The sequence below is a fragment of the Nipponia nippon genome, unplaced genomic scaffold, assembly GCF_047370975.1.
Source record: "Nipponia nippon isolate SJK-2023a ecotype South Korea unplaced genomic scaffold, ASM4737097v1 scaffold_46, whole genome shotgun sequence".
In the NCBI taxonomy this organism is placed as follows: domain Eukaryota; kingdom Metazoa; phylum Chordata; class Aves; order Pelecaniformes; family Threskiornithidae; genus Nipponia; species Nipponia nippon.
The window spans coordinates 32,147-46,559 of NW_028262365.1; the positions used below are offsets into that span (position 1 = coordinate 32,147).

The 14,413-nt window shown below is 61.1% G+C and overlaps 2 protein-coding genes across 7 annotated transcripts; one reads left to right on the forward strand and one right to left on the reverse strand.

Annotated features, from left to right (window-relative positions):
* Positions 1-251: 251 nt before the first annotated feature.
* AKT2 (AKT serine/threonine kinase 2) lies at positions 252-10,757 on the forward strand. Of its 2 annotated transcripts, XM_087778711.1 has the most exons (14): positions 252-614; positions 3,774-3,908; positions 4,987-5,115; positions 5,276-5,387; positions 5,582-5,735; positions 5,956-6,087; positions 6,578-6,643; positions 6,790-6,858; positions 7,482-7,604; positions 8,069-8,197; positions 8,422-8,636; positions 8,712-8,799; positions 8,892-8,994; positions 9,290-10,757. In XM_087778711.1, the coding sequence occupies exons 2-14, from the start codon at positions 3,863-3,865 to the stop codon at positions 9,367-9,369; spliced, it is 1,446 nt and encodes a 481-aa protein (XP_087634837.1). In that variant the 5' UTR covers positions 252-614; positions 3,774-3,862; the 3' UTR covers positions 9,370-10,757. The 2 variants fall into 2 exon arrangements, with proteins under 2 accessions (XP_087634837.1, XP_087634838.1); XM_087778712.1 differs by lacking the exon at positions 6,790-6,858.
* A 269-nt stretch (positions 10,758-11,026) lies between these two features.
* QPCTL (glutaminyl-peptide cyclotransferase like) lies at positions 11,027-14,394 on the reverse strand. Of its 5 annotated transcripts, XM_087778718.1 has the most exons (7): positions 13,591-14,390; positions 12,882-13,022; positions 12,504-12,791; positions 12,019-12,171; positions 11,745-11,844; positions 11,388-11,504; positions 11,027-11,250 (listed from the first exon to the last, which is right to left on the reverse strand). In XM_087778718.1, the coding sequence occupies exons 1-7, from the start codon at positions 13,807-13,809 to the stop codon at positions 11,105-11,107; spliced, it is 1,164 nt and encodes a 387-aa protein (XP_087634844.1). In that variant the 5' UTR covers positions 13,810-14,390; the 3' UTR covers positions 11,027-11,104. The 5 variants fall into 5 exon arrangements, with proteins under 5 accessions (XP_087634844.1, XP_087634848.1, XP_087634846.1 ...); XM_087778722.1 differs by lacking the exon at positions 12,504-12,791 and having other exon boundaries at positions 13,591-14,394; XM_087778720.1 differs by lacking the exon at positions 12,882-13,022.
* Between the last annotated feature and the right edge of the window lie 19 nt (positions 14,395-14,413).

Here is a 14,413-nt window from a genome sequence, read left to right on the forward strand (position 1 = left end):
TTGTTTGGTGTGTAAAAACGAGTGGTTTTTTTTCCAATTTTTGGCTTTCTCTGTCGCCCGCCAGCTGCGGGGGAGCTTTTTGCAATAAAGCGTGGGAATGGCTCTGTTTGGTGTCGGTCGAGCCCCCCAGCCTGCGGCCGGGACCCTCCACAACCGCCCCAGGCTGCTGAGACTGGAGCAGCTCGGTGCACCCACGGGCGGGAGGCGGGCGAATCTGTGCAAATATATTTAAATATATGCAAAATGCGCAGTACCGGTATCGCGGGCCGGGCGGCGCATGCGCGTTAGGATGGCGTCGTGGTGCTCCGCGCGTGCGCGCTGCCCCCGCCGCGCAGGCGCAGTGGGAAGCGGCGGCGGGGCGCCTGCGCAGTGTGGCCTGCGGGAGAGGAGCGGGGTCCGTCCCTCTCCGTCCCCCCCCTCGACCCCCCCCCCCCCCCACCCTCCTCCCCGTCCGTCTCCGCTTCCTGCGTGCGTGGGCCCGGAGCGGGCGGGGTTTCCGGGAGCGCGGGCGCCGTCGGGGCTGATAAGGCGGAACGGGGGGGGGGGGGGGGGGAAACCCCGGCGCTACCGTGATGAGCGACGGCAGCCGGCCGGGCCTGCGGCGTCCATGACAGGTGAGGAGCCGGCCCTGCTTCCCCCCCCACCCTCCCCGCGCCGCGCAGTGGGTTCGCCCGCCCCCCGCTGGGCGCCGCGCGGAACGCACCACTCGCGCCCCTCCGCCAGGGGTGTGCCGCGCCTCCCCCCCTCGCGCCGCCGAATGGACCCGCCCGTCTCCTGAGGGGCGCCGCGGGGACCGCACCACCCGCGGGGGCGGGGGGGGGGGGGGGGGGAAGAGAGCGCCCCCTTATGGCCCCGCCATGCGCTCGCCCGCCCGCCGCGGGGAGCGAACCACCCGCCGTCGGGGGCGGGGGGGGACAGCGGCTGCAGTGAGAGGCCGAGCTGGGCTGGGGGGGACCTTACAGTGTGGGGGAGCTCTGTCCTGGGGTGACTGGAGTGGGGGAAGCTGTGTGGGCTGGGGGGCCATGGCAGGCGTGGGAGGCCTGTCCTAAGGGCCTGAGATGGGGGCGACTGCTAGGACTGGGGGGGCCCGTCTCAGGGGCCTGAGATGGGGGGCTCTGACAGGCTTGGGCGGGGCTTATCCAGGGGGATGCCGTGGCAGGACCTGCCTTAGGGCCGTGGTGGGCTGGGGAGGGGGCTATACTATGACCCTGGCAGGCTTGGAGGGCCCTGTCCCAGGGAGCTGAGGTGGGGGGGCTCCTTGTGGGCCTCTGGGATTTGAGGTTTGTCTCTCGCCTGGGGGGCCTCTGCCCTGGGAGAACAGGATTTGGGGGCTCTCTGCAGACTGGGGCATCTCTGCTGGGTGGGGGGGCTCTCCCCAGTATCCTCCCAAGGGAGGAGCAGCAGCACTGGGGGATCCATCCCCCCAGCCACCCGCTGAGTGAGCCCGGCTGAGGGTCTCTGCCCCCCCGTAAGTAACAACCACAGCCGCCTCCGCAGGGGAGAGGGGGTGCCCGGCAGCCCCCCACACCCCTCCGGAGGAGGGGGCTTGGACCGCCCCATCCCCGTGGTTTTGGCACCGATACCTTTCAGACCTTCTCTGAAAGCTCCTCGCTGCTCATTCCTGGGACAGGATGCACGCCGCCGCACTTCGAGATGCAAATCTCTTACAACGCCACTTCACAGCCAGTTTAAAGTCTCTTGAACGCGCCTGAAATTAATTGCCACTTTTTGGTGCGTGTCTGGAAACCGCTCTCGTGGTGCCTGATGGGCTGTCAGAGTCCCTCAGCGGCAGGTACAATCCCCATCCGTCGTTGGAAATAACCGCAACAATCAGGGCTCAGAGAACGTGTCTAACAACCACTGCTTGTTCCTGCTCTTTGTTAGCTGTCAGGATCATATTAAAAATTCTCCGGTGCCTGCAAGGATGAGGAGAGGACAGTGATGGGGTTTGATGCTTCAAGCTGCTGGCAATTCCTGAATTGCGATTATCCTGCTGTCATAATTATCCTTAAATGCACCCAAAAAGCAACAATTTGGGGGTGGTGGTTTTTTTTCCAAACCGACACCGTTTTTGGTTTTGTATTGCTGTTGAAGGACGACTCCGTGTCAGCTCGGAGAAGTCCACAGGCTCCGGGTTTGAGAGCCTCGCCATCCCGCGCTTTGCACAAAAATATAATCAAAGGTCAGGTACAACCCATTTAAGGCTTTTAATTGCGGCCGGGATAATTAGCACGGCGTAGAAACAAGCCCCGGATGCAAATGAGTGATGCCCAGACCTCACTGAAAACATCTTTGCTCTGCCTCTGGGTTGGAAGGCTCGTCGCGTCCTGACCGTTTTACCCACCTCCAATGCCGCGGATGCACCAGGTCCTCTCTGCTGTGCCGAAGCTTGGCTGCCAGATGAGCCGATCCCAAAATCCTGCAACCTCCATCCCTGTCAAATTGCTCATTTAGGGGCTGTTTTTCATCATTTGGGGGATTTTTTTATTAAAGCCTCTTGCGATTTTGTTTGCATCCGTGGTCCGGATCCCTTGTGGGACACTTGCAGCTGGCTCAGCCTCCTGGGCCAGCTCCAGAATTAATTACAGCCCTTTTCTGCAGCAAGCTTTTTATTTCCTTTTTAATTAACATCGACAAGCTCTTTACTAGAGCCCATCCAGAGGTTGACCCTTCAGCAGCTGGAGAAGTGTTAGCTCCATGCGCTGCCAGGTCCTGCCCGTATTTGTTCTGCCCAAATTGCCTGTCTGCCTGCCCCGCATCCTTGCGCGCTGCCAGGCGAGTGGAGGAGCCTCAGGGGTGAGCGAGTCCCCAGAATCCTCCTCCCCATCTGGAATCGCAGGAGCATCCCAGGATGCTCGTGGCGGGGGGGTTCCCATCAGGAAGGCACGGGCCGATTTATGGGAGCAAGGAAGGGAAATTATTTACCTCCCGCCCACCATGCTTCCCTTCGGAAACCCCCTCGTTCCCACGGTGGAGGGAGCTTTAAAGGTGAGATGGGAGGTTTTAAAACTAGGCTGGAGGTTTGGGAGTTAGGCAGGAGCTGGGACTGATCCAGAGGGACTGGAGTGGAGCAGGAACTCTGTCAGGATAACACTGTGTCCAGGGAATTTGTCTCGGGCTGCTCCAGCTCTTGCCTTGCCTCGGATGCAGCCAGAAAACCCCAAACCCTTGCGCCTGGCCATAAGTTTATGGGGTTGGGTTTCATTTTACCCTGACTAAAGGCAGGGGATGGGAGGGCAGCAAGGCTGAGGTGACTTTGGGGAAACCCAAGGTAGGGACAATCCCCTCCAGCCACCACCAGGACATGGCACATCCCCTTGTCCCACCACCTCCCATCGCCCAACTCACCGGGATTTCAGAGCCTGGGGAGTTAATCCTGTCAGGTGACTCCGATTAATTTTTCTCTAGCTGTTTGTTTTGCAAGGGACCGTGCTCCCCCTGCGAGCTTGTCCAGCCCTCCCAAGGCTTTTTAATCCCTCGTCACACACCGACCAGGTAAAGGGATGATGCTGACAAACCTGCTCCATCCCAGCATCTCCAGGTTTGCAAGGCCGCCATGCTGATTTTTTCATTTTTGGTGTGTTTTGGGTTTTCTGGTTGGTTTTTTTTTTTGGTGGCTTTTTTTTTGAGAAATTGGTGCAGCAGAGTCTTTAATCGGTGCGTGGGGGTTGCTTCGTGCTGAAACCAGCCGCCTCCCCTTGAGGGAGGGGAAAGAAAAGCATCGGGAGCTTTGCCGGCTTTCTTTGAGCATCTCTCTCTCTCTTCTCCCACAGGTTGTCTCTGCTCCTGCTGCTCCTCCCGCTGCCGTTAGCCACTTCCCTGGTCCTGCGGCAGAGAGGGGTTTAGAGCCTGCGGCACCACCATGAACGAAGTCTCAGTCGTGAAGGAGGGCTGGCTGCACAAGAGAGGTGAGGGAAACAAGCCGGGGAGGCAGCTCAGCAGTGGTGGCATTTCTCCAAGGCCAGGTCACCATGGGGAATCTGGTGCTGCAGCTGCTGCCAGGAAAGGAGAGCTCCAGTTTCCAGTTACCGGCAATTTTAACCTTTCCCCGGCACAAATGCAGGGGGGTCTCCGCTTCTCCTTGCCCCAAAACGGTGCACAAGGCACCTTGGCACCACAAGGCATCCCAAAAGCCGCTGGCGCCTTCCCCCTTCAGCTTTCTCCTGCTCCTGGCTCAGCTCAGCAGCTCTCCCGGCAATCAGCAGCACCATTTCGCCAGCATTCAGTCTGTGTCACAAGTGAATCCTCCGGCAGCATCGTTTTTAATGGCTTGCCACATTGGGAAGCCAAAGGACGATCCTAACATCTCCCCGCAGACCCTCTAGCCTGGTTTGCCAAGCCACCTGCCACCGTGGCCCTGCAGTGAGACCCCCAGCCAGCCCTTTTATTTTTAGCTGTACATGGGGAACGTCACAGCATTGTAGCAGCTGCATGCGTGGGGTTTTATTTTTAGACCCATCGAAGGTGGCTTTTATTTTTCTTTCCCTTGCTGAGGGTGGTTTGCAAGGGGAGCAGGTGTGAAAGCCATCCGTCTCCAGCCACCTTTCTCCCACCAGCAGCCCAGCTGGATCCCTGTGTCCAGCAGATTTGTGGATTCCTCCTGCTTCCAGGCAAATGCAGCCAGAGAGAGGGAAGCCAGGGCCTCCCTCCAATGCTTGCTCTTTATCCAGAGCTGCTGAGGCTGCTTTGGGTCAATTTTGGGGCTGCTGGGGGAAGCATGAAGCTTTTGTGTTCCGTCTTCCCTCAGAACAAGCATGTTTCAGGCTAACCCACTGCTCACACTTCTAAATTACAGCAGCTGGCTGCTCTTTGCAGGAGCTTCTCCAAAGCTCCTAGAAACAGGCTGAAGAAAAACATCTGCTTAATTTTCCATCTATGAGGGGTCCTTCTGCCACTTAATTTTCTGTCTCTGCAATGGGACCCCTGCTACAAGGGGTCCTTCCCTGAAAACCCCTGTGCCACCCCGTGCCCCCCTCTCTCTTGCAGGGGAATACATCAAAACATGGCGTCCCCGGTATTTCCTGCTGAAAAGTGACGGCTCCTTCATCGGCTACAAGGAACGGCCAGAGACGTCTGACCAGAGCTTGCCACCTCTGAATAACTTCTCGGTAGCGGGTATGTCGGTGCAGGTGGCTTCGGGGCTGTCCGCAGTTACGAGCCGGTGTCAGGCAGGGTGTCTTCATCCCCAACGCCATTAGGGAAGGTTTGGGGATGAGGATATTTGATCCCAAACCATCCTCCTCTTTTCTTTTAATTTGTTTTTGAACCTTTGCAGAGTGCCAGCTGATGAAGACTGAGAGGCCTCGGCCTAACACCTTCGTCATCCGATGCTTGCAGTGGACAACAGTCATCGAGAGGACCTTCCACGTGGACTCTCCCGAAGAGCGGTAGGCACATGGGATGGCCCCTTCCTTTGGGAATCCGTGATAAACAGCATGTTGTGTTGATCCTAGCTGGAGGAGAGGCCCAAAATCTCTAGGCTGTGACTCCCATCTGCCTGCAGAGGCTGGAGGGGCAGGCACAGCCCCTGTTGATTATCCTCACCACCTCCCTGTGCTGCCAATCCTGCTTCTCTCTGTAGCGAGGAGTGGATGCGAGCCATCCAGACGGTAGCTAACAGCCTGAAGAACCAGGAACCAGAGGCAGACACAATGGATTACAAGTGTGGATCTCCTAACGACGGCACCAGCGCCGAGGAGATGGAGGTGGCCGTCAGCAAAACCCGCGCCAAGGCTGTAAGTAGCCCCTGGCGCGGCACTGTCTCTTGCCGCAGGCGGGATTGCCGTGGATTAGGACTGCCGAGCGATGAGGGAGGTTTATGGGATAAACCTCATCCCCGTGGCATCCACCGTCACTGGGACGATCGCGGGTGAAATAGCTCGGAAAACCCTTTCCCATCCCAGATCCCATTTGCCCGTGCTGCAAACTCACCTCCATCTCCCCGTTTCTCCCCAGACCATGAATGATTTCGATTACCTGAAGCTCCTGGGAAAGGGCACTTTCGGCAAAGTCATCTTGGTGCGGGAAAAGGCCACCGGCCGCTATTACGCCATGAAAATACTACGGAAAGAGGTCATCATTGCCAAAGTACGTGCCGAGCCCCAGCTCACCCAGAGGATGAGGGGAAGAGTCGGGAGCCGGCAGGGGATCACAGAATAGTTTGGGTTGGAAGGGACTTTTAAAGATCATCTAGTCCAACCCCCCGAATGTTGGGATGGCTTTCAAAATGCACCTCTGAAGCTGCCGAGTGGTGGCTGGCTCCTGCTGTGCTCTAAATAGTGGGGGATTCCAGGAATTATCCTTATTTCAAAACCCTGGGCGCATGTTGTAACATGCAGTTGGGTGACACCGTGGGATCCACTTGCTCGCCTCCCTCAGGGGATGCGGTGTGGCTACGTCCTCCTCTGGACGATCCAGTCAGCGAATACTTTGCCCCACGGGAATGAAAACAGGGTGGAGATTGGCGCTTCGAGCTCCCATCCCTGCTTTTTTTCTGGGAATAGTTGGCAGTAGTGAAAAATCTCTGATTTTCCAGAAACGATGGTGGATAAACAGCGCTTAATTTCTCCCTTTGCAGGATGAGGTAGCGCACACCGTTACAGAGAGCCGGGTGCTGCAGAACACCAGGCACCCCTTCCTCACCGTAAGTACGGTTGGTGGCAGTGAGAGAGCAAAGGGGCAGCACGCTGGGGTGCCCAGCATGCCCCAAAGCGACCCCTCCCTTCCCCTCACCCTCTGGAAGTGCAGAGCGCCGCAGCTTCTCCCGGACCTTGTTTTCCCCTCTTGCAGGCGCTGAAATACGCCTTTCAGACAAACGACCGGCTGTGCTTCGTCATGGAGTATGCCAATGGTGGAGAGGTGGGAGCTTAAGACCCAGCGCTCCCCCTGGGCTCAGAAGAATCTTGTCGCATGTTAAATTGTTGGTTTCAGCTCATTAGCAGACAACTTATTCCACAGTCTCCTCTCAGCACATGTTTTGGGAGGTAGAGCAAGCGGCTCTCCTCTCGCCCGAGCTTTCCTGGCTCCTCACTTGCCTTCCTTGCACTGGATATCGCAGCAAGGCTGTCGCATGCATGAAGCAACCGTCCAGGGGAGGAAGCAGGACCCCTGGGGCCCTCCTCCTCATCGCCCAGGGAGCTGCGGACACCGCGGCACCTCCAGCCGCCACTGGCTCTGTTTCCTTCCACCCTGCACTCGCATCCAGCTTTGTTTCTCCGCCCCAACGCACTTCCCTTGTGAGGGGGAATGCAGCTGATCGCGCAGCCACTCTCACAGGCGATGCACAGCAGCGTTTTCCCCCCAGCTCCCGCCGGCAGAGCAGAGGGGGGCCCATCCCTATTTTGACCGCTCAAGGCGAGGAGCTTAGGACACATATGACTGCATTAGCTGCGTGCTGTGAGCGATTAACCCGGGTTTCACTGGCTTTTTTTTTTTTTTTAGCACTTGTTGATCAGCTGTTCTCTTTTTTTCTTTCCCTCAAGCTGTTTTTCCACCTCTCAAGAGAACGCGTCTTCACAGAGGACCGAGCACGTTTCTATGGCGCGGAAATAGTCTCTGCACTGGAGTACCTGCACTCCCGGGATGTGGTGTACAGGGACATTAAGGTACCAGCCTGGCAGCAGCAGTGTCCATTAAGTGGTGCCTTCGCTCTGTCTTAGCACCGGCACAATTTTAATCTTCCTGGGCTGGCGTTTGGGGGTGTGGGGTTGCTCCCAGCTCCCCTAGAAATCACCCTGAGGGGCCTTGAAGGGTTTCAGCTGGCAGAGCGTCGCGCTCGGTTGACGTGAGCCACCTTTCTCCACTCCCGCTCGCTGTGGGTGGTGAAGAGACACTCTCCCCCCGGGTCTGGGGATGTTTTCACACACATTGTGGCAGAAGGGAGGGTGGGAGCTCGGCTTCAGCAGAGAGAGCTTGAACCCGCCCTGTGGGGAGGCGTCACCCTTGTCCCCATCACGCAGCAACGGATCGAGACCCCAGCCATCCGACAGAACCTTTTGGGAAGCAGCATCCCGCTCCCGACTCCGCTTAGCTCCAAACCTTTTCTCCCACCTGTCTGCTTTTTTTTCAGCTGGAAAATCTCATGCTGGACAAAGATGGCCACATCAAAATCACCGACTTCGGGCTCTGCAAGGAAGGCATCACAGATGGAGCCACCATGAAGACCTTCTGTGGCACTCCCGAGTACTTGGCTCCGGAGGTACTTAACGCAGTCCCACAGCTAGGCTTTCCTCCAAACTCTTGGGCTTTTTTTGTGGAGGTTATTATCAAAGCCCAAGGTGGCAGCAGCTCAGCGGGGGCTTTTCCAAACACTTGGGTTGCAGGAGTGGTTGTATCTAGAATGGGTTTCCCTTCTCCCTCCTCATGTTGCTGCCTGGTTCTTCGGCCTCGTCAGCACCACACTCTCCGTCTTTCCCCATGCAGGTCCTGGAGGACAACGATTACGGCCGCGCTGTGGACTGGTGGGGCCTGGGGGTCGTGATGTACGAGATGATGTGTGGCCGCCTCCCCTTCTACAACCAGGACCACGAACGCCTCTTTGAGCTGATCCTCATGGAGGAGATCCGCTTCCCTCGTACCCTCAGCCCTGAGGCCAAGTCCTTGCTGGCCGGGCTGCTCAAGAAGGATCCGAAACAGAGGTGAGGGTCTGCCGGGGATGGATGGGGGACCGAGGCACTGCTGGCGGTTCTGGACGCGCCTCTCTGTGCCCGCAGGCTCGGCGGAGGTCCCAACGACGCCAAGGAGGTGATGGAACATCGCTTCTTCGCCCCCATCAACTGGCAGGACGTGGTTCAGAAGAAGGTAGGAAGGGAAGGGAGCACTGTGAGGGGGTGAAGGGGCAGGCGGGCACTTGGCACGCTGCTGGCGAGCGCATTTCTCCCGGTCTCCACCAGCTGGTCCCGCCATTCAAGCCCCAGGTGACATCCGAGATCGACACACGGTATTTCGACGATGAGTTCACTGCCCAATCCATCACCATTACCCCACCGGATCGCTGTAAGTGCCAATGCCACCCAGAGATAGGAACCCCCTTTATCACTTATACCCCTTCCTCTTGTGCAACCTCATTTTCCCATCACGATCGTGGTGGCACATGTCACCCGAGGGGCTGGTGGCATTGCTGTCACACCTCTATAAAAGCTGGGGGTCCCTCTCACTGCCCTGGAGAGGTCTTGGGCAGTGTCAGTGGCATTCCTGTTGCGGGAGGGAGCAGGGAAGCTTGTGAATGCACCAGGGAAGCTTCGTCAGTGTCTCCATGTGCTCAAACCCTTCCCTGTCCCTGGCTTTGCAGATGACAACATGGGCTCCCTGGAGAACGACCAGCGGACACACTTCCCCCAGTTCTCCTACTCTGCCAGCATACGGGAGTAACCGGCAGCAGCAGGATTTGGCCTCCGAGGAGGAGGGTTTGGGGGTTCACTCACAGCAGGGGGGATTTCTCTTCTGTGACCAGCAGAAGGGGGGGCGGGACGCCGCAGCTTGCTGGCATTGCGCCGGGGCGCCTGGCAGAAGCCATACCCCACCAAGTGCTCTTGCTCTGTGGCTCCCACCAGCACCGAGCCATGCCTCCTGCCCCTAGCCTAGGACTGCTTTGATTTTAATTATTATTATTATTATTATTTTTTAAACTCCTAGAAGTGCTCGCAGCTTTTTAAGCCAACCCCCACTTCCCCACAACTGTGGCCTTGACCCCCTGGAAGCTCGGCCAGCCCTCCACCCAGTAAAACCCACTGCTCACAGTTGGGGAGAAGCTGTTTTGACAGCAGAAGGGGCAGGGGGACAAGCCATAGCTGAGATCTCATGCTGGCTGCCCCAAGGAAGGGGGATGACAGGGCAGGACCCTCCCAAGACTGTGGGGGGGCACATCTCAGCCCCTCAAATCCTCCCAGCTCTGCTTTGAACTGAACCTGCAGCGACCGAAAACCAATCATACCCCGAATTGGCACCTCGGCAGAGGGGAGCACATTCATCCTGTGGCTGGTCAGCACGGCCCTAAGGAAAACACACGCCTAAAAGCAATAGTTTGGCTTCTCCGGTGCCTTAAAGCCAGGAGCCGTCGTGATGGCAGGCTCGGTGACACCAGCCACGTCCTCCGGCATCTGCAGTGGATGATGGCATCACCGGAACCAACAGCCTCCGGTCTTGGCACCGTGTTGCAGACGGACAGGGCTCTTACTGCCACACCGCTGGCTTGGCAGCCCCAGCTACCAGTGCCAGGACTGGGTTTCTTCTGGCATGCACCATTGTCGGCAATGGATCCACACCCGACAGATGCTCCATGGATGCCTTTTGGTAAAGGCCGCTGTTGCAGGGGCCATTTGCTCCAGACCCCACCGGCACAGCGCAGTGCTGGTGGGACCCGGCATTGGGGGAAGCACTGCCTTCGCCACGGCGCCTGCACTGACGAGCCGGGCCAGTGACAAGCTGGACTTCCCGCCCCGCGTCTCCTGGCGCAGCTGAGAGCAGGGCTGCGGTTTGGAGGTAGGAGTTGGGTGCCTGGTACCACTTCCCTGCCAGGAGGAACCAAGAAAAGTCACTTTTTCTTACATAGTTTCTCGTTGCCCAAATTAAGTTGAATTAACTTAAAAATACCAGAGTGGGGCGGGGGAACGAGAGCCTCTGACAAGGCAGCGGTGGGTGCAGCAGCCCAGCATCCCCGTCATGGTAGCAGTGGCTGGCCAGCGGCTCTCACCTGCCCTCGGATTTGTACGGTACAAGCAATAAAATGGGGGGTTTTTTTGTTCTTCTTTTTGGAGGAATTGGGATCTTGGCTCCTCTGGGGCAGGGGAAGGGGAGGCTGAGGGGCCTGGCTGCTCCACAGAGGGACCCTGGCCCTGCTCCAGCTGATCCCCCGTGGCCCCAGTAGTGCTCCCCGCAGTCCCCAAGGACCCCAATAGTGCTCCTTGCCCTCCCTAATGGCCCTGGTGCTCCCTGGGATATCTATTCTCTGTCCCCATGGGTCCCCATGCCTCGCCTGTCTCTGTCCCCAGGGGTGTCCCAGTGGCAGGTGACAGCACAGGACACAGCATTGGTCACCAAGCACTTTACTGGTGGCTGTCAGTGCAGTCCAGGGCTGCCCGGAGTCCCCTGGGGGGGACAGCGGGGCTCAGAGCTGCAGGAACTCGGCCACGAAGGCAACCAGGATCTTGCACAGGTCCTCCACAGTGGGGGGGTGCAGGTTGTCCTCGGTGTCCTCGAGGGTGTGCCACACGCGCGGGAAGGGCATGGGGATGAGGTGCAGCACAGGGACACCTGTGGGGACACAGGACACAATGGAGGACGCGCTCCCCCCAGAACATCGGCCCGCAGGACCCCTGCCGCCCACCCTGCTGCTTGCCCCAGCCACACGGCATGGGGACGCGGGGACGGTGCACCCCAGGGGACGTCACCTCGCTGGAGGAAGGGGACGTGGTCGTCCTCAACGGGTCCTGGGGCCGGGCTGAGGCGGAAGAAGGGCTGGTCCTGGGGGGGGGCGCGCAGCAGCCCCAGCCGCTGCAGACGCTGCTCTGCACCAGGAACATGGGGGACACAGTGGCACAGAACCTTCTGTGCCGGCCCCAGCCTCCTCCCTGTCCCCACCCCAGCCCTGTTCCCATCCCACCTTGTTCCCCACCCGTGGCCCCATCCCCACATCCCACTTGTGCCCCATCCCCATCTGTGTCCCTGCATCCCATCCCGTCCCATCCCCAGCCCTGTCCCCATCCCAACCCCATCCCCACCCCTGCAGCCCCATCCCCATGTCCCACCGATGGCGACGAGGCGCAGGAACCAGTGGTGGGTGCGGGAGAAGTGGCTGTGGATGGCGGGGTGGCGGGCGCCCAGCAGGTCCAGCAGCACCAGCAGACTCTGGGGACACCAGCATGGCCGTGGGGACACCAGCCTCAGATGCCGTGGGACTGTCCCAGCTGGGCCAACGCCATGTCACCACACTTGGGTGCCACCAGACCACCCCACTGCCATGCCACCACCCTTGGGTGCCACCAGACCCCCACCACCACCGCAGGGCTCGGTGCCACTCACCATGGCAGTGATCTGGGTGCCACGGGGCCCGTGGGGGCTGGCGGCCATACGTGCCGCCAGATGCCGGGCGCCGTAGAGGGAGTCAGTGACGCTCCAGTCCCCAAAGGCTTCTTCCCCATCCAGGAACAGCAGCTGCAGCGTCACCTCCGCACCCTGCCAGGACCCCAGCATCAAGCAGTGGGGAAGGGACCCCAGCCTCCAGGGGAAGCCGGGTGTCTGGGGCGGGGGGGGGGGGCGGAAAACACAACACCACAGGTGGCCTAGGGGGTAGGGTTAGGAGGGACCCGTGTCCTACAGGGGGACAAGAGGGACCTGGGTGTCCTGGGGGAGATGCTGGCGGGGACCCGGGCATCCTGGGGGGGGTACAGGGGAGACCCAGACACCCAGTGGAGACCCGAGAGTCCTGGGCTGGAGTGGGAACAGGCCTGGGAAGGACCCAGGCATCGTGGGGGGGGTTCTGGGGCCCGAGGCTGCCCATCACCCACCCTGTCCTTGGCACGCTGCAGGGGCCGGTCGAGGGCGGCTGCCAGTTCCAGGAGGATGGCGCAGGGCACAGCTGAATCGGTGGCCCCCAAAAAGAGCCGCTGGCCGGGGCCGGGGGGCAAGACCTTGGTGTCGTAGTGACAGGCGAGGACCAGGCGGCGAGGGGCGGCGGGGGCCACTGTGGCCACCACGTTGGTGAAGGTCACTGGGCCCCGGGGAGTCACCGCTTCGAAGGCATCAAGCTCCAGGTGCCAGGCGGCCCCCAGGGTGCCCAAGCACCCCACAATGTGCTGCGGGGATGGGAACCCCGGTGGCACGGCAGCACCCTGGGGTGGGTGCAGCGGCACCCTGGGGTGGGGTGGAACATAGGGGGGTCTTACCTGGCGGGCGGCACGGCTCCCAGGCCCCCCCGGCACCCGTTCCCGCAGGAGGGGCCGCAGGAAGGCATCCCACAGGCGGGCGGGATCCAGCTGCCCCAGCAGCGCCCGCAGAGCCGGCTCCGAGGGGGGGCCGAGGGAGGGCTGGGGGTGGGGGGGTCAGTGTCTGGGAGGGGTGGGGTCCCCCAGGGAGGTTTGGGGGTCCCTGGAGGGATCTGGGGGCCCCTAGGGAGTTTGGTACCCTGGGGAGGGGCCCTGGGGGACGTTGGGGGGCTCGGGAAATGTCTGGGTGCCCCTGGAGGGGTCTGGGGTGCTCACAGGTGCGTCAGGTGCCCCCATAATGGGGTCTGGGGGGCTCGGGTAGGGGGCTGAGGGCCCTGGGGGATGTTGGGGGGCCCTGAGGAGCCCTGGGAGATGTTGGGGGGCCCTGTAGGGGTCTGAGGTGCCCGTGGATGCACTAGGTGGCCCCGTGATGGTGTCTAGGGGGCCCTGGGGGTCTTGGAGGGGGCTGAGGGCCCTGGGGGATGTTGGGGGGTCCTGGGGGAGCGTGGTCTGGGTGCCCCGGGATCCATTGGGTACCTCCATGATGGGAGCTGGGGGCCCCGGGGGATGTCGGGGGGTCCCATGGGGTCTGGGGGCTCCCGGGGACAGCGGAGACAAGCCGGGCACCCCCTCCCCGAGAACCTCCCCTCCCCTCCGCGCCCCCGCTCACCAGGCCAATGCCCCGTTCCCCGCCGGGCCAGGCGACGTAGAGGAGAGCGGCAGCAGCAGCCGCCAGCGCCAGGAGCGGCAGCAGCGGTCGGCGGCAGCGGCGGGACCGCGGGCAGAGCCCGGAGCCCGGCACCGGGAGCGGCACCACCACCACCGGGCCGGGAGCGGGACCCGAACCCGCGGCCCGGGCCCGGCGGGAGCCACTGGCGCCCTTCCGCATGGCGAGGGGGCGGGGCCTCCTCAGGAAGAGGCGGGGCCTCCCGGGGGCGGGGGCATGGAGGGCACCCGGGCGACGGAGTCGCCCTTAATAGGGCGCGGGGCGGGGCTCGAGCTAGGCCACGCCCCCTCCCCGAGAGGCGCGCTCCGGGAGAACGGGCGCATGCCCAGTGGCCACGGCGGCGAGAGGGGCCCGGCCCCGCTGGCACGTCACGCCCGACGTCACGTCACTCTCAACGTGTGATGTCACCGCAGGTGTCACCCGGGGGGGATGTCACCTCAGACCAGGACATCACCCCAGAGACGCTACCCCAGATGGGGACGTCACCCTGCCCCAGGGAGGTCACCCCGGATGGGGACGTCACACCCGAAGAACACCACCCTCCCTGGGGACATCACCACGGACAGGACATCACCCCGGAGGGGGCCACCAGCCTCCACGGAGCTGATGTCATCCTCCATGGGGCCATCAGCCTGGAGGGGGCTGTCGCCCTCCATGGGGCCATCAACCCAGACAGGGATGTCACCCTCCACAGAGCCACCACCCTCCTTGGGGCCACCACCCTCCTTGGGGCCATCAGCCCAGTTGTGACCATCGCCCTCCACGC